Source organism: Mauremys reevesii, linkage group 24 (assembly GCF_016161935.1).
Source record: "Mauremys reevesii isolate NIE-2019 linkage group 24, ASM1616193v1, whole genome shotgun sequence".
In the NCBI taxonomy this organism is placed as follows: domain Eukaryota; kingdom Metazoa; phylum Chordata; order Testudines; family Geoemydidae; genus Mauremys; species Mauremys reevesii.
The window spans coordinates 19,455,836-19,474,045 of NC_052646.1; the positions used below are offsets into that span (position 1 = coordinate 19,455,836).

Below are 18,210 nucleotides of genomic sequence, written 5' to 3' on the forward strand. Positions count from 1 at the left end.
GAGAGGGTTAACTAGTGGTGTTACCCAAGGGTCAGTCCTAGGACCAATCCTATTCAACTTATTCATAAATGATCTGGAGAAAGGGGTAAACAGTGAGGTGGCAAAGTTTGCAGATGACATTAAACTGCTCAAGATAGTTAAGACAAAAGCAGACTATGAAGAACTTCAAAAAGATCTCACAAAACTAAGTGATTGGACAACAAAATGGCAAATGAAATTTAATGTGGATAAATGTAAAGTAATGCATATTGGAAAAAATAACCCCAACTATACATACAATATGATGGGGGCTAATTTAGCTACAACGAGTCAGGAAAAAGATCTTGGAGTCATCGTGGATACTTCTCCGAAGATGTCCACGCTGTGTGCAGAGGCGGTCAAAAAAGCAAACAGGATGTTAGGAATAATTAAAAAGGGGATAGAGAATATGACGGAGAATATCTTATTGCCCTTTCATAAATCCATGGTACACCCACATCTCGAATACTGCATACAAATGTGGTCTCCTCACCTCAAAAAAAGATATACAGGCACTAGAAAAGGTTCAGAAAAGGGCAACTAAAATGATTAGGGGTTTGGAGTGGGTCCCATATGAGGAAAGATTAAAGAGGCTAGGACTCTTCAGCTTGGAAAAGAGGAGACGAAGGGGGGATATGATAGAGGTCTATAAAATCACGAGTGATGTGGAAAAAGTGGATAAGAAAAAGTTATTTACTTATTCCCATAATACAAGAACTACCGGTCACCAAATGAAATTGATAGGTAGCAGGTTTAAAACAAATAAAAGGAAGTTCTTCTTCACACAGCACACAGTGAACTTGTGTAACTCCTTACCTGAGGAGGTTGTGAAGGCTAGGACTATAACAGCGTTTAAAAGAGAACTGGATAAATTCATGGTGGTGAAGTCCATAAATGGCTATTAGCCAGGCTGGGTCAGGAATGGTGTCCCTGGCCTCTGTTTGTCAGAGGATGGACATGGATGGCAGGAGATAGATCACTTGATCATTGCCTGTTAGGTTCACTCCCTCTGGGGCACCTTATGTTCTTATGACTTTCCACTTCACCTACTTATGCCCCTTATGCACACAAAATCATTGATCCTCTATCTTGGGATTTTTCCATATCACTCTGTCTTTCTATTCCCTGTATACAAAGCTCAGCTAAGACTTTTGGGCCTATATTTTTTACCAAAGCCCCAAAACTTTCCCTGGCAGTAGATTTTCCCTGACAACGCTGTCTATGCTGATGTGAGAGCTTCTCCCATCGACGTAGTTAATCCACCTCCACACACCCCCAAGAGGTGGTAGCTAAGTTGACAGAAGAAGCGATGTCTACAATGGGTGTTAGGTCGGTATAACAGCATCACCCAATGGAGTGGTTTTTCCACACCTGCAAGCGACGAAGTTATAACAACATCAACTGCGAGTGTAGACCAAGCAAAAGGGAAGGTGACAGGGTGACTTGATAACAATTTCTGGCAAGCAACTGAATTTCACGTATGCTGCCATCTACGGGCCAGTTGGTTTTATTGCCATCGTCAACCCTGAGCCTTTGGATAAGGGTTTATAGAGGTGGTTCTCAACCAGGGATACATGTACCACTGGGGGTACATAGAGATCTTCCAATCCAAGGGGTACATCAGCTCATCTAGATATTTGTCTAGTTTTACAAAGGTACAGCAAAAGCACAAGCATAGTCAGTACAAACTACAATTTCATACAATGACTTCTTTCTACTGCTCTATATACTGCCCACTGAAATGCAAGTACAATATTTATTTTCCAATTGATTTATTGTATAATTATATGGTCAAATGAGAAAGTAACCATCTGTCAGTACTAGTGTGCTGTGACAGTAGTATTTTTATGTCTGATTTTGTAAACAGGTAGGTTTTAAGTGAGCTGAAACTTGGGGGTACACAAGAGAAATGAGATGCCTGAAAGGAGTACAGTTGTCTGGAAAGGTTGAGAGCCACGGGTCTTTTCCCTTTGATATGTGGCCACCTCTGGGGTGGGGCATGTGGGCTGTTTATGCAAGAGACAGGGAGGAATTGGGGGGGGCTGTTGGGAGTGGCGGGGGTCAGGGTTCCTGGAACAATTTGTATAGACCCAATGAATCAAAATAAATAAAAGTTGCTTTATATGATGGGAACCACTTCAATCCAGGGTGGGGATTCAGCCCCGATGGGAGGTTTGAAGGCTCAGAATTGGCAATGAAGAGACAGGACTAGATTTTTAAAAGTGCCTAAGGGAGTTAGATGCCAAATTCCCATTGATGTTATGAGTTAAGGACCTAACTCACATAGCTGCTTTTTAAAATCTCACCCGTAGAAGCCTAAGTCAATTCAATTACATCACGTAATGGCAGACAGCTAAAAAGTGACATTTAAGTTCTTGTATAGAAATGCTAGAAGTCTAAATGATAAGATGGGTGAACTCGAGTGCCTCGTATGAAATGAGGATATCGATACAACAGGCATCACAGAAACTTGGGGATTGAGGATAATCAACGGGAGACAGTAATACAAGGTTACAAAATATACCACAGAGCAGGTCGTGCTGGTGGGGGAGTGGCGCCATATGTGAAAGAAAGTGTAGAGTCAAAAATCTTAAATGAACCAAACTGTACCATAGAATCTCAATGGATAGTGATTCCATGCCTGAATAATAAGTAATAATAGCGGTAGGGGTATATTACTGACCACCTGACCAGCATGGTGATAGCTACTGTGAAATGCTCAGGGAGATTAGAGAGGCTATTAAAATAAAAAACTCAATAATAATGGGGAGTTTCAACGGTCCCCATATTGACTGGGTACATATTACCTCAGGACGGGACTCAATGATAAAGTTCCTTGACACATTTAAATGACTGTCTCTATTAGAGGCTTTCCCTTCACCCTCTCCCCCGGATCTTGGCACGCAGGCAGCAAGCGGCAAAAGACCAGAAGTCTGAAGTGCAGACAATGGGATGTTTATTGGGGTTAATTTCCAAGCAAGCATATTCCAAAGCCCTTCACACCAGTCGGGCTTATCTCTACACACCGATAGAGTTTATTCCTCAGTGTCCTCCTTCCCAGCTCTGATGCCGCAGAGCCTGGCCTGTGTCCCTGTTCTCCATTCCCTATTCCCGTTTCCCCCCTTAGCAAACATGATTCCAATTTCCCTTCCCCCCACTTCCTGTTTAGCCCCAGTTTATAGAGTAATATTCTCAACTATACCTTAACCGATCATTTTACTGAAATTTAACTAACCAATCCTAACATATTGTAACATAATTCTCTAACCAATTATATCCCACTAATCTAATTAATTTACACCTAGCAAAGTTAATTATACAGCAGACAGAAACAATTAGAGAACCAGACAGATTAACAATAGAAAAGTTGGGGCCATTATGATAAAACAATACAGAAATGAGGGTTACATAAACTAAAAGGAGCAGAGTCCTGTGGCACCTTATAGACTAACAGACGTTTTGGAGCATGAGCTTTCATGGGTGAATACCCACTTCGTCAGATGCATTTATTCACCCACGAAAGCTCATGCTCCAACACGTCTGTTAGTCTATAAGGTGCCACAGGATTCTTTGCTGCTTTTACAGATCCAGACTAACACGGCTACCCCTCTGATACTTGACAACCACAACTATTGATTTCTTGCCAGACAGGATGCTGTCAAACTAAGTTTTCTTTAACCATGTTAAGATCTGTTTCTTTATCTGGTGGCGTTGGGCACTATCAGGACAGGATTGTCTTCCTAACAGCCCAATATTTCAGTGTGGCTGGTTTGGGATGTGAGGATGTGACCGTTCGCTTCCCACTTATGGCTGCCCCTGCTGCTTAGCCTAAGAACAAGTCCTCAGACTATCCTAGTGAGAGAAGGCCCAGACACAGGCAGACTGTGATTTTGATTCTTTGTTTTGATACCCCTGTAACTAGCCAAGAGATAAAAATACACCTAAGTTCTTAAAGTCTAGGCCTGTACAGGCAGGCCTGGATATCTATATTCCAGTAGCTTCTTGAAGCAGCTAGTCCTGGGACCCACAAGGGAAGAGGCAATTCTTGATTTAGTCCTAAGTGCAGCACAAGATCTGGTCCAAGGGGTGAATATAATGGAGCCGCTTGGTAATAGTCACCACAATATAATTAAATTTAACATCCCTATGGAGAGGGAAACAGCACAGCAGCCCCACACTGTAGCCTTTAATTTCAGAAAAGAGAACCACACAAAAATGAGGATGTTAGTAAAAACAAAATGAAAAGGTACAGCGCCAAATGTGAAATCCCTGCAAGCTGCATGGAAACTTTTTAAAGACTCTACAATAGAGGCACAATTTAAATGTATCCCCAAAATTAAAAAACATAGTAAGAGAAACAAAAAAGAGGCAACGTGCTTTGAGAGGCAAAAACTCCTATTGAAGAAAATAGAAAGTAGCATAAACTACCGCAAATAAAGTGTAAAAATGTAATTAGGAAGACCAAAGACTCAAAAAGGAATAGCAAAAATATTTTGAGGAACATCAGAAGCAGGAAGCCTGCTAAACAACCAGAGCGGCCACTGCATGATTGAGATGTAAAGCAGCACTCAAGGACGATAAGGCCATTGCGAAGAAACAAAATGAATTCTTTGCATCAGTCTTCACAGCTGAGCATGTGAGGGAGATTCCCAAACCTGAACCATTCTTTTTAGGTGACAGATCTGAGGAACTGTCCCAGATTGAGGTGTCATTAGAGGAGGTTTTGGAACAAATTGATACGTGTAATAGTAATAAGTCACCAGGACCACATGGCATTCACCCAAGTGTTCTGAAGGAATTCAAATGTGAAATTGCAGAACTACTAACTAACAAAGAGTAGGGATAAATCATCAGTTTTCAGAAAGGAGACAGGTAAATAACAGAGTCTCTACTAGGACCAGTGCTGTTCAACATATTCATAAATGTTCTGGTAAAAGGGATGAAGAGTGCGGTGGCAAAATTTGCAGATGATACAAAACTACTCGAGATAGTTAAGTTCAAAGCAGATTGAAAAGAGTTACAAAGGGGTCTCAGAAAACGGGGTGACTGGGCAACAAAATGGCAGATGAAATTCAGTATTATTAAATGCAAAGTAATGGATATTGGAAACCATAATCACAACTCTACATATGGAATGATGGGGTCTAAATTAGCTGTTACCACTCAAGAAAGGTCTTGGAGTCATTGTAGATAGTTCTCTGAAAACATCCACTCCATGGGCAGGGGAAGTGAAAAAATAAATGGTACATTGGGAATCATTAAGAAATGGACAGATAATAAGACTGAAAATATCCTATTGCCTCTATATGAATCCATGGTACGCCCACATCTTGAATACTACGCTCAGATGTGGTTGCCCCATCTCAAGAAAGATCTATTGGAATTGGAAAAGGTACAGAAAAGGGCTACAAAAATGATTAGGGGTATGGAACTGCTTCCATATGAGGAGAGATTAATGAGACTGGGACTTTTCAGCTAGGAAAAGAGACAACTAAGGTGGGTTTTGATAGATCTGTATAAAATCCTCAATGGTGTGCAGAAATTAAATAAGGAAGTGTTATTTACTCCTTCCCATAATACAAGGACTAGGAGTCACCAAATGAAATTAGTAGTCAGCAGGTTTAATACAAACAAAAGGGAGTATTTCTTCCCACAGTACACAGACAACCTGTGGAACTCTTTGCCAAAGGATGTTGTGAAGGCCAAGACTATAACAGGATTATGTTATGTTATATTCTGATTGACTCTCATTGAGGTTCCTACAAGCCTAAACAGTTTTAAAAATAGGACTTAGACACTTTTGAAAATGTTACCCTATGTTTCATAGACCCGTTGATCTTCAAAAACACAGGAGAGAAAGCTCCACTGGGACCGAAGGTGACATGATGAGAAGAATAATGACACAAAGACGCAAAAAAGGACAGACCATAAAGAAACAAACTCCCCAAAATCATCTAAAAATGAACAAAACCAAGATTCTAATATATGTTGTTAAAATGACAGATTCATAGATTCCAGGGCTGGAAGGGACCATTGTGATCATCTCGTCTGACCTCCCAGATTACACGGGCAAGAGAACTGCCACAAAATCATTCCTAGAGCAGAGAAAAACATCCCAGCTTGATTCAAAATAGCCAGGGATGGAGGATCCACCAGGACCATTGGGAAATTGCTCCAATGGTCAGTTACTCTGTTCCTTACAAATTTACACCTCATTTCCAGTCTGAATTTGTCTAGGTTCAACTTCTGTTCACTGCATAATGTTGAACCTTCCTCTGCTGGACTGAAAAGCCATTGATCAAATATTTGTTCCCCACCTAGGTACTTACACACTCTGATCAAGGCACATCTTCAGCTTCTCTTTGTTAAGCTAAATAGATTGAGCTCCTTGAGACTCTCGCTCTAAGGTAGGTTTCAGAGTAGTAGTCGTGTTAGTCTGTATCAGCCAAACGAACGAGAAGTCCTTGTGGCACCTTAGAGACTATTCCCCAAACTATTTCCCATGCTAATTTTCCCCTACTATTACTCACACCTTCTTGTCAACTGTTTCAAATAGACCATCTTGATTATCACTACAAAAGCTTGTTTTTCTGCTGTTGATAATAGCCTCCCTTAATTGATTCGTCTCGTTAGAGTTGGTATGGCAACCCCCATTTTTTCATGTTCTCTGTATATATATCTTCCTACTGTATTTTCCACTGCATGCATCTGATGAAATGGGTTTTAGCCCACAGAAGCTTATGCCCAAATAAATTTGTTAGTCTCTAAGGTGCCACAAGTACTCCTCGTTCTTTTCACTCTAAAGTAGATTTTCTAATCCTGTAATCATTCTATTGGCTCTTCTTTGAGTCAGGCCAAAAAATTAACTTTCTGAAAAAGACAACTTTGAAGTCAAGAGGAAGTTACGGGTCTAGTGAATATAATTATTTTTTCCTGGAAATATCCACAATTCCATCCATTCCCCTATTCAGCTGTCTCTGGCCCTGAGTTGTCGGTGGTTTGGGTGTTTCGTGCACGTTGCCATAGGTACCTCAGAAACTCTTCCTCCATGGTGAGGTAGAAGATGGGGTTGAGGCAGGTGCTTAAATATGTCAGGATCCAAGCAAAAGTCATTCCCATGTCCAGAAGAGGCAGAGTGTACTTAGGTGAGATCAGCAGGAAGGAGAAGACGTGATACGGCAGCCAGCAGAGGAAAAAGGTCGGGATCAAGCCAAGAAGGATCTTGAGTGGCTTGGTGGAGTGGATCAGCCTGTTCCTCCTCAGCTTGGCAGCTAGAACGATGTAGACGGTTGGGATCAAGATCAAGACTAGTGGGATCAGAAACCCAACCAGGAACTGGATCGCAACGGCGGCCTTCACCCTCCCTTCATCCAGTTGGAAATTCATGCTGATGCTGGCAGGTGAGAGCAGGGATTCCAAGAGATCACCATACCGCAAACTGAATCCAAGTGACAGGGCCCATGTGCCCAGAACCGCCCCGAAAGCCAGGCTGTGTGTGCGGTGGTTCCAGGCCCACTCAGGGTGCGCCACGAGGATGCAGCGATCGACACTGAGGGCGGTGAGGAAGAAGGCGCTGGAGAACATGTGTAGGGAGGTGATGCTGCTGCTCAGCCTCTTCGCCCACTCTAAGTCCAGGATGACGATGGAGATGCATCTGAAGGGCAGGAAGATGATGAAGATTAAATTGGCTATGGCCTGGTTCAGGAACCACAGGGCGCTGGTCGTCCTTTCCACACGGCATCCAGCAACGAAGAAGATGTAGCTGTTCAACGACACTCCGGCCAGGAAGACCATGGCACCAAGTACCAGAGAGACCATTAGGAACACCATTCTTGGAAGAGTTGCAGTCACAATGTCCCCTTCTTCTCCTCAGGGCTCAGCGGAGGCAGCGCAGACGTCCTACTGAGCAAAGGAAGGAAAAGCAATGAAACGGGCTCCAGGAGAGGACACGGACAGAGAGAGACGGCCACCGAGTTTATAATTTCCTCAGAGTTTATAAGGTCCCCAGATCCTGAGCTGAACTCAAATAGGATCGAATCCTTGTAGTCCCATGGCACCAATGGTTCAAAGTCCTTAGAAGCATAGAGCCAGAGGGTTAGAAGGGACCACAAGGGTCATTTCATCTAACCCCCTGCCAAGATGCAGGATTTGTTCTGTCTATTCTCTGCCTGAAATTTTTTTGGTTTTACACAATATTGTTTGTTCTACTAAACCAAATATTTAAAGAAACCCACATTTGCTCCTTGCTGAAAAGTTAGATTTCTAGGCAAGGGGGTGTGAACAGTGGAGTGTGCGGTGTCCTGGATGCAGAGACAGAGATATGACAGACACCCCATCCCATGACGACTCACTAAAATTCCCAAATCATCTTCTTCCTGTTAAATTCCTGAAGGAGCTGGTTATATCCGTCTTTGTTAAAAAACAAAAAAAGTTAATCAATGATCGTGTCCCCTTTTCTTTTCTTTTTTTCAAATAATGGAATTTTGGAAAGTGAGTCTTCTCCCCCTGCCCCCATCATTTTGAAGTGCAGTTTTTGTGTGGTTTAGGCCATTTGGGGGGGATGAGTTAGTGGAGCAGAGAAAATCCCCACCGAAAGAACCCCCCTATAGAAACGAGGATGACGACAAAAAAGCCACCCGGTTTAAAAAAAGAGGAAGAAGAGACCTAGAACAAATCAAAAGATTTTTTCTTTAAAGGAAGGATATTGCCAGAGTCTATTGTAGTGGACAGACGTGGAGTCAGGATTCCTGGGTTGCATCCCAGACAATGCCCCTGAACTGCTTGGGTAGATTGGACAAATCACGTCATGACCCATTGACTCAGTTTTCCCTCCAAACATTTCTCTGTTTAACTTCAGAGTGTGAGCTCGCTGTGGCCAGGCCTGTTTCTCCCTGTTGGGCTGTCCACTGTCTGGTGTGATGGGGTCCCTGAGCTTAGTTGGGGTCTGTTCAGGACCCAGTGTGATGGGGCCCCGACCTCTGACAACAGAACCCACATATAATTTCAACCAGCTTTATCCAGAGCAGATGAGGGGAGGGGATGGGGGCAGCAGGAAGGGGGGAGATCCAATGGGCAGCGCTGGGGGGGGGGAGGATGAGATCCAGTGAGGAAGCTGGAGAATTTACCTCATTTTCTTACCTGTGTCTTGGGGGACGCAGCGTCTCAGAGTCAACACCTGTCCCAGGTCCCCAACGCGATGCCTGCAGCTCACCCAGACTGGCTCAGCCCGGAGCAGGGAGCCATTCATGTGGGGGTATATCTGGGGGGTGGGGACAATGAGGGGAGATCACAGGATGTTGCTGGGTCCGATCACGTCTGCAAAGACTGGAAGGACTCCAGCTCCCACTGCTACCTGCAGATGTGACACGAACCACAAGCTCCCCACACCTCCGTGCAGAGGCCTAGCCAGGTGTCTGCATTCAGCTGTCCACATCCGGGGGCAGGCGGGCGGGGTCACCGTCAGAGAGCAGGGGCTGAGAAAGCCACATCCAGCCGTCTCCACCGGGTGAGGTCCCAGGATCAGAGACCCCAGCTGGGACTCTGCCCAAGTCAGTACAAAATAAAATTTCATACAATGACCCTATATCCTGTCCACTGAAATGTAAGGACAATATTTATATTCCAAACAATTTATTTCATAATCATATGGTAAAATTAAATATCCAGCAATTTGTCACGACTAGGGTGCTGTGACGCTTGTAATTTTATGTCTGATTTTGTAATCAAATAGGTTTTAAGTGAGGAGAAACTAGGAGGTACACAAGGCAAATGAGACTCCTGGAAGGGGTACGGTAGTCTGGGAAGGTTGAGAGCCGCTGGTCTGTCGGGTCTTTTCCCACTGAGATGTGACCACCTCTGGGGTGGGGCGTGGGGGCTCTTTATACAGGTGACAGGGAGGAATGGGGGAGGAGCTGCTGTGGGGAGTGGGGTTGGGTGAGGGTTGCTGGAAAAATTTGTACAGTGGGGGTGCTGGGAGCCACTGCATACGATGGGAACCACTTCAATCCATGGGGACCAGCATGTATGGGCGGGGGGTGGGGGAGGGAAAGATCTGAGGAGGCTGCTTTGGGCAATGGGGTGGGGGACCAGAGAGGGATATGGGGAGGCTGCTATGGGGGGCAGGTAGGGATCTGGGGCAGGCTCCTGTAGGCAGTGGTGTGGGGGCAGGGAGGATCCAGCATAGGGTGTGGGGAGTAGAGACAGATTTGGGGTGGGGGGCATTGTGGATTTCACCCTAATATTGAACCTGGAAGGTTTAATCTCACTTTCTTACCTATGTCCTGGGGGAATCAGACACGGGATCTCAGAATTGATTCCCCCAACACACACATGCCACCTGCAGCTCCCCCCCCCTCCCCAGACTCTGGGGACAGGTAGCTGTCTTTGCGGGGGGTGGGGAGCACTGAATGGGCAGCTCAGTGGGGGTGGGAGATGCTCACAAAACTGAGTCTGCAAAGCTTTTGAAGCAGCCAGCTCTGTGCAAGTTTCAAACAGCTCAGCTCAGCTCTGAGGCCTCTCGTGACAAAAGTTCTGAGATCCCGTCTGCAGAGACGGTCGCCCACATCTGGGGAAGCCACAGCCTGAGAGCAAGAACTGAGCTTTGGCCACATCATTGCAAAAATTCAGCCTGTTCACACCTGGAGACACCTCTGTTTGAGCCTCTGAAAATGCTGCTGGATCGGGTGGGATTCATGGGTGGGCTCTGCCGCCCTCCAGCCCGGTCCTCCTTGACCATCCTGAAGAGGCCTTGCTAGGTGGCAGGTGGATGGTGAATCTCTTGCTTGATGAATGTGAGCCACATGATATTGTGTCTGCTCCACGACTGGCTTGTGGATTGGTTGGATTCTGGAGAAAGGCCAGTTCATAGCGAAAGGTGAAACCTGCGTGAATTTTGGCCAGGAATATAAGGCTTCATTGAGACACTGGTTTAAAAAGCCACTGTGACCGGGTTCCCGGCCTGCAACCTGGACTGTGGGATCTGTGAGTCCTCTGTCCCACCAACCTGGGGTGTCCATCTCACACTGTGATGCTGTGTCAAGCTACAAACCTCTGGCAGGCCCTGCACTTCCACAGCCATCCCCAGGCAGGGACTCACCCAGCCAAGTTACATGAATGACCTGCCAGCCACTCACAAACCAAGAATAGGGAGGCTCCAGCCAATTCCCCTGCCTACCCAGGCTTGCACCCCAGAAATGAACCATCCTGCCTTGGTCAGAAACCTGGACAGTGTAAGATCATTTCCCAGTTGGCACCTCCCTGATGTGGAGAGCACAAACACCAGCCTTTGTAAACCGAGCTGAGATTTCCCAGCACTTCAACCAAACGCACCATTGTAGGTAGAATATAAAACAGGTTTATTAACTGCAGACAGATTTTAAGTGATTAGAAGCAGCCAGCGTAGAGATCACAGCTGGTTACACAAGAAATAAAAGGAAATTTGCAATCTGAGTTCTGCAAACTAAACAGGATTTGAATCAAGCTGGGTCTCACCCTGGCAGATGGTAAAAGCAGGTGACAGTTCCTCAATACAGAGGCTGGGGTTGCCTTCCAGCCTGATACCAAAGTTCAAAGTCTTTGTCCTCCAGATGTTTTTCCAAGTGTTGAGTGGTGGGGGGCGTGAGGCCAAGTGGTGATGTCACTTCCCCTCGTTTGTAGTTTCTTCCAGCTTGTTGGAAATATATTTTGCTATGATATAGGTCAAACAGTCTCATTGCCTACGTGCTCTCTCTGAGAAATCTCCATTTTGTACAGTTTCTGACATAGTGGATTCTTGGAAGGGAGCTGATGAGCCAGTAACGCTGTCTGGCCCCTCCATTGTTGTACCTGAAAGGCTGGTTGTGGGTGTTACCAACATCACAACTTATTTCAGTAACACACACATAGCAAAACTTCATAGCTCCCCATACAATGACAGCACATAAAATTCAACGGGATATTAATAATCAACAGATCAAGCCTTTTTTAATGATACCTCACAAAGCAGACTTTGTTCATATTGAGGAGACAGGGTGAATATGTGGATTCAAGGGTGCTGTTTTGAGGTACAGAGTGCCACAGCCACACATTTTATTTAAAGTCTCCAATATTTTAAACACATCCTGAACTCCATTGGTCTCCAAACAGAGCTGGATATTTCCGGTTTTCTGAAATTTTTGGTGGAGTTTTATAGTGTCGCCGACTCTTACAATTTGGTTGCCATGCTTGTCCTTTTCCTCCAAGCCCCAGATCCTGGAATCAGATGATTAGGCAGGAATTTCAGTTTTCTTTTCTTTTTTTTCAGGTAAGTTTGAAGCCTTTGTGGTTGCAGAGAAAAGCTTGAAATGGCTCCCTGAAAAAATCAAAAGCCAAAAAAAGAAGAATCCAAATGTCTGTCTTTTCAAACCCATCTCATGATTTTTTTAGGGGGTGGCCCATGAGGTTTGAAGGTTCAGGATTGGCAATGAAGAGACAGGACTAGATTTTTTTAAATGGCTAAGGGACTTAGGTGCCAAATTCCCATTGAAGTTAGGAGTTAAGCACTTTTTGAAAACCACACCCGCAGAAGCCTAAGTCAATTCAATTACATCATGTAATGGCAGACAGCTAAAAAGTGACATTTAAGTTCTTATATAAAAATGCTAGAAGTCTAAATAATAAGATGGGTGAACTTGAGTGCTTTGTATTAAATGAGGATATTGATGTAACAGGCATCACAGAAACTTGGTGGAATGAGGATAATCAATGGGACACAGTAATACCAGGGTATAAAATATATTGGAAGGACAGAACAGGTCATGTTGGTGGGGGAGTGACACTCTGTGTGAAAGAAAGCATAGAGGCAAATGAAATAAAAATCTTAAATGAACCAAACGGTACCATAGAATCTCAATGGATAGCAATCTCATGCTTGAATAATAAGAATATAGCAGTAGGGATATATTACCGACCACCTGAGCAGGAAAGTGATAGCGATTGTGAAATGTTCTGGGAGATTAGAGAGGCTATTAAAATAAAAACAACTCAGTAATAATGGGGGATTTCAACTGTACCCATATTGACTTTAGTACCAGGCAAACTGGTTGAAACAACAATAAAGAAGAAAATTGTCAGACATAAAGATGAACATGATTTGTTGGGGGTAATCAACATGGTTTTTGTAGAGGAAAATCATGCCTCACCAATCAACTAGAATTCTTGAAGGGCGTAAAAAAGCATATGGAGAAGGGTGATCCAGTGGATATAGTGTACTTGGACTTTCAGAAGGCCTTTGATAAGGTGCCTCACCAAAGGCTCTTAAGCAAAGTATCAGAGGGGTAGCCGTGTTAGTCTGGTTCTGTAGAAGCAGCAAAGAATCCTGTGGCACCTTATAGACTAACAGGTTATCAGCATGAGCTCCTGTGGGTGAATACCTCTTGGGACCAGTAGTGAAAATTTCCCCCTGGAAATTTCCACTACTTGCATCCGAAGAAGTGGGTATTCACCCACGAAAGCTCATGCTGCAAAGATATAGAAGTCCAAAGAGGGTTGTGAGGAGTTACAACGATGTCTCACAAAACTGGGTGACTGGGCAACAAAATGGCAGATGAAAATGCAAAGTAACACACATTGGAAACCATAATCCCAACTATACATATAAAAGGATGTGCTCTAAATTAGCTGTTCCCACTCAAGAAAGAGATCTTGGAGTCACTGTGGATAGTTCTCTGAAAACATCCACTCAATGTTCAGCGGCCGTCAAAAAAGCAAACAATCTGTTGGGAATTATTAAGAAAGGAATAGATAATAAGATGACACAATGAGAAAAATAATGACACAAAGACACAGAAAAGGAAAGACCGTAAAGAACCAACCACTCCAAAATGATCTAAAAATGGACAAAAACAGATCACACGGGCCAGAGAACTTCCCCAAAATAATTCCTAGAGCAGAGCGTTTAGAAAAACATCCCAGTTTGACTTAAAATTCCAGTGATGGAGGATCCACCAGGACCCTTGGGAAATTGCTCCAATGGTCAGTTACTCTGATCATTACAAATTTATACCTCATTTCCAGTCTGAATTTGTCTAGGTTCTACTTCTCTTCACTGGAGTTCACAGGAGTCCTTGTGGCACCTTAGAGACTAACACATTTATTTGAGCATAAACTTTCGTGAGCTACAGCCCACTTCATCTGATGCATAGAATGGAACATATATTGAGGAGATATATACACACATACAGAGAGCATGAAAAGGTGGGAGTTGTCTTACCAACTCTGAGAGGCCAATTAAGTAAGAGAAAAAAACTTCTGAAGTGATAATCAAGATAGCCCAGTACAGACAGTTTGATAAGAAGTGTGAGAATACTTACAAGGGGAGATAGATTCAATGTTTGTAATGGCTCAGCCATTCCCAGTCTCTATTCAAGCCTAAATTGATTGTATCTAGTTTGCATATCAATTCCAGCTCAGCAGTTTCTCGTTGGAGCCTGTTTTTGAAGCTTTTCTGTTGCAAAATTGTCACCCGCAGGTCTGTCATTGAATGACCAGAAGGTTAAAGTGTTCTAGACCTTCCTCTGCTAGATTGAAGAGCCATTTATTAAATATTTGTTCCCCACCTAGGTACTTACAGACTGTGATCAAGTCACCCCTTCAGCTTCTCTTTGTTAAGGTAAATAGATGGGGCTCCTTGTGACTGTCACTCTGAGGCAGGTTTTCTATTCACATAATCATTCCCATGGCTCTTCTTTGAGTAAGGCAAAAAAAAATTTGCGTGCTAAAAATGTAATTTGGGGATCAAGAGGAAGTTATGGGTCCAGCGAATAGAATTCTTTCTCCATGCAAATATAGAAAAAATCATCCATTCCCCTATTCAGCCGGCTCTGACCCTGAATTGTCAGTGGTTTGGGAGTTGCGTGTACGTTGCCGGTACCGCTGAAACTCTTCCTCCATGGTGAGGTAGAAGATGGGGTTGAGGCAGCTGCTGAAATATGTCAGGACACAAGCAAAAGCGCTTCCTATGCTCAGAAGAGTCTGAGGGTACGTAGCTGAGATCTGCAGGAAGGAGAAGACATGATACGGCAGCCAGCAGAGGAAAAAAGTCGGGGTCAAGCCAAGAAGGATCTTGAGTGGTTTGGTGGATTGGATCAGCCTGTTCCTTCTCAGCTTGGCAGCTAGAACGATGTAGAAGGTTGGGCTCAGGATCATGGCTAATGGGATCAGAAACCCGACCAGGAACTGGATTGCAGTAGCGGCCTTCACCCTCCTTTCATCCAGTTGCAAATACATGCTGGTGCTGGCAGTTGAGAGGAGGGATTCCCAGAGATCACCGTACCGCAAGCTGAACCCAACAGACAGGGCCCACATGCCTATAACCATCCTGAAAGCCAGTGGGGGTGTGCGGTGGTTCCCAGACCACTCAGGGTGCGCCACGAGGATGCAGCGATCAACACTGAGGGCCGTGAGGAGGAAGGCGCTGAAGAACATGTGGAAGGAGGTGATGGTGCTGCTCAGCATACTGGCCCAATTTAAGTCCAGGATGAAGAAGGAGGTGAATCTGAGGGGCAGGAAGACGATGAAGATGAAATCAGCCACGGCCCGGCTCCAGAACCACACAGCATTGGCCGTCCTCTCCACACGGCAGCCAGCAATGAAGAAGACGTAGCAGTTCAATGGCACCCCGGTGAGGAAGGCCATGACACACAGCACCAGGAAGAGAACCGGGAACTCCATTCTTGGAAGAGTTGCAGTCACAATATCCCCTCCTTCACGTCCAGGCTCAGCAGGGGCAACACAGACGTTATGCTGAGCAAAGGAAGGGAGAGCAATGAAACAGACTCCAGGACAGGACAATGACAGAGTTTGGTTTCTACTAAACCAAATGTTTAAAAAAACCCACCCCTTTGCTTCTTGCTGAAAAGTTGGATTTCTAGGCAAGGGGACGTGGCCAATGGGGGTGTCCAGGATGCAGAGACAGAGATATGAGAAATCCCCCCTGAAGCCTCATCAAAATTCCCAAATAATCTTCTTGCTGTTAGTTTCCCAAAGGAGCTGGTTATTCCCTTCTTGGTTAAAAAATAAATAATTAATTAATGATCTTTCCCCCTCCCTTTATTTTTTAAATAATGGAACTTTTGAAACTGATTCTTCTCCATCCCCTCCCCTCCCCACCATTTTGGAGTGGAGTTTTTGTGTGGTTTAAGCCATTTTGGGGTGGGGGGGTGGCATGAGTTACTGGAGCTAGGCTGGTAAAATCCCCACTGAACCCCACCCCAATGGAAACCTCCAGTGACGGAGAGTAACTCCCCAAGAGGAGAAAAGCACAGTGGCAAAACACAATGGGAGAGCAGTAAGAAGTCAAAAGATTGTTGTTTTTTTTAATGGCAAGAGTCTATTTTAGTGGGTAGACAGGGAGTCCGGACTCCTGGGTTCCATCCCAGACTCTGTCACTGAACTGTTTGGAGAGCTTGGACAAGTCATGTCACTGCCCCGTGCCTCAGTTTCCCCTCCAAACCTTTGTCTGTTTAGAGAGTGAGTTTGTTGTGGCCAGGCCTGTTTCTCCCTGTGGGTCTGGGCAGCGTCTGGCACGACGGGGCCCCAGAGCTCAGTCAGGGTCTGTGCAACAGCCAGAACAATGGGGGCACCTGACCTCTGACAAGAGGACCCACAAATAATTTCATCTGGCTCTGTCCAGAGCAGATGAGGGGCGGGGATGGGGGCAGCTGGAAGGGGTGAGATCCAGGGGGCAGTGATGGGAGTGGCAGAATGAGATCCAGTGGGGCAGCTGGAGGGTTTACTTCATTTCCTTACCCGTATCTTGGGGGGACGCAGCGTCTCAGAGTCGACCCCTGTCCCGGGTTCCCCAGTGCGATGCCTGCAGCTCGCCCCCAGAGCAGGAAGCCGTTCATGTGGGGGTATATCTGGAGGGGGGACAATGTGGGGAGATCACAGGACGTGGCTGGGTCCAATCATGTCTGCAAAGCCTGGAAGGTCTTCGTCAACCACTGCTACATGTAGACATCACACGAACCACAAGCTTCCCCCCACCCCACCCCCCCCCGCTGGGCCCTAGCCAGATGTCTGCATTTGGCTGCCGACATCCAGTGGCAGGTGAGCGGGGCCTCCAGCAAAGACCAGGGGCTGAGACAGCCAAATCCAGCTGAATCCACTGGGCGAGGTCCCAGAAGCAGAGACTCCAGCTGGGACTCTGCCATCTACTCCATCCTGGCTGAGGAAAGCGAACAAAGACCCACTGGGAGTCGGACACATGAGATTCTCAGCCCTGCCTTTGCTGCAGGGAACTCATCCCTTGGCCTCAGGCCACATTACAGACTAGCCAAGGCTAAGGAAACCCTCGCTCTGTGCTAGAGACCACAAAAACCACAGCCCAGCCTGCAACTTGCCTTCGTCTCTCATCGTTTGCCTGGAGGCCTCAGGCGTGGGGACACTTTGCAGTTCAACGTGAGCTCCCAGATCCAACAGGGCTGCCGCTGTGCTGGGTTGCATCAACAGGGGAATCTTTGTTATGAGCAGGGAGGTGATTGTCCCTCTGAATCTGGCCCTGGTATGACCACAGCTGGGATCCTGTGTCTGCTTCTGGTACCCACCTTGCAAGAAGGATGTTGAGCAATTGGAGAGGGGTCAGAGAAGATCCATGAGAAAGAATAATGGACTGGGCCCCGGGCTTGGCAGCGAGAGACTCCAGGAGCTCAGTCAGTTCAGTTTATCAAAGGACACGTCTACACCGGGAAGGCTGCATTGATGCAGCTGCGCCGCTGTAGCAGCTCAGTGAAGATGCTATCTATGTGGATGGGAGAGCTTCTCCCATCAGCGTAGTTAATCCACCTCCCCGAGAGGCAGAAGCTGTGTTGATGGGAGAAGAGTTGTCTATACCAGGCGTTAGGTCGGTATAACAGCGTCACCCAGGGGGGTGGGTTTTCCGTATCCCTGAGCAACATAGTTGTACCATTATAAGTTGCCTAGTGTAGACCGAGCGAAAGGGAAGGTGACGGGATGACTTGATTACCAGCTGTAAATACCTACAGGGGGAAGAAAAATTTGATAGTGGGCTCTTCGATCTAGCACACAAAGGTCTAACATGATCCACTGGCTGGAAGTTGAAGCTAGACAAAGACACAGATTCACAGATGACAAGCCCAGAAGGTGACATTGTGATTGTCATGAGTTCCCCTGGGGTGTCACTTGGAATTGGGGTACCACAGAGCCCGTGTGACCCAC

At 45.6% G+C, this 18,210-nt stretch overlaps 2 protein-coding genes across 2 annotated transcripts; both read right to left on the reverse strand.

Moving 5' to 3' along the window:
* Positions 1 to 6,981: 6,981 nt before the first annotated feature.
* LOC120390093 (formyl peptide receptor 2-like) lies at positions 6,982 to 7,848 on the reverse strand. The gene has a single exon (XM_039512403.1). It carries the CDS (start codon positions 7,846 to 7,848, stop codon positions 6,982 to 6,984), a length of 867 nt encoding a protein of 288 aa, XP_039368337.1.
* Positions 7,849 to 14,841: 6,993 nt separating this feature from the next.
* On the reverse strand, positions 14,842 to 15,705 carry LOC120390094 (chemokine-like receptor 1). The gene has a single exon (XM_039512404.1). The coding sequence runs from the start codon at positions 15,703 to 15,705 to the stop codon at positions 14,842 to 14,844; it is 864 nt and encodes a 287-aa protein (XP_039368338.1).
* Positions 15,706 to 18,210: the final 2,505 nt, after the last annotated feature.

Bases quoted from the DNA above. Each gene is read 5' to 3' on its own strand.
- LOC120390093 (XM_039512403.1), bottom strand. From the start codon at position 7,848: ATGGTGTTCCTAATGGTCTCTCTGGTACTTGGTGCCATGGTCTTCCTG.
- LOC120390094 (XM_039512404.1), bottom strand. From the start codon at position 15,705: ATGGAGTTCCCGGTTCTCTTCCTGGTGCTGTGTGTCATGGCCTTCCTC.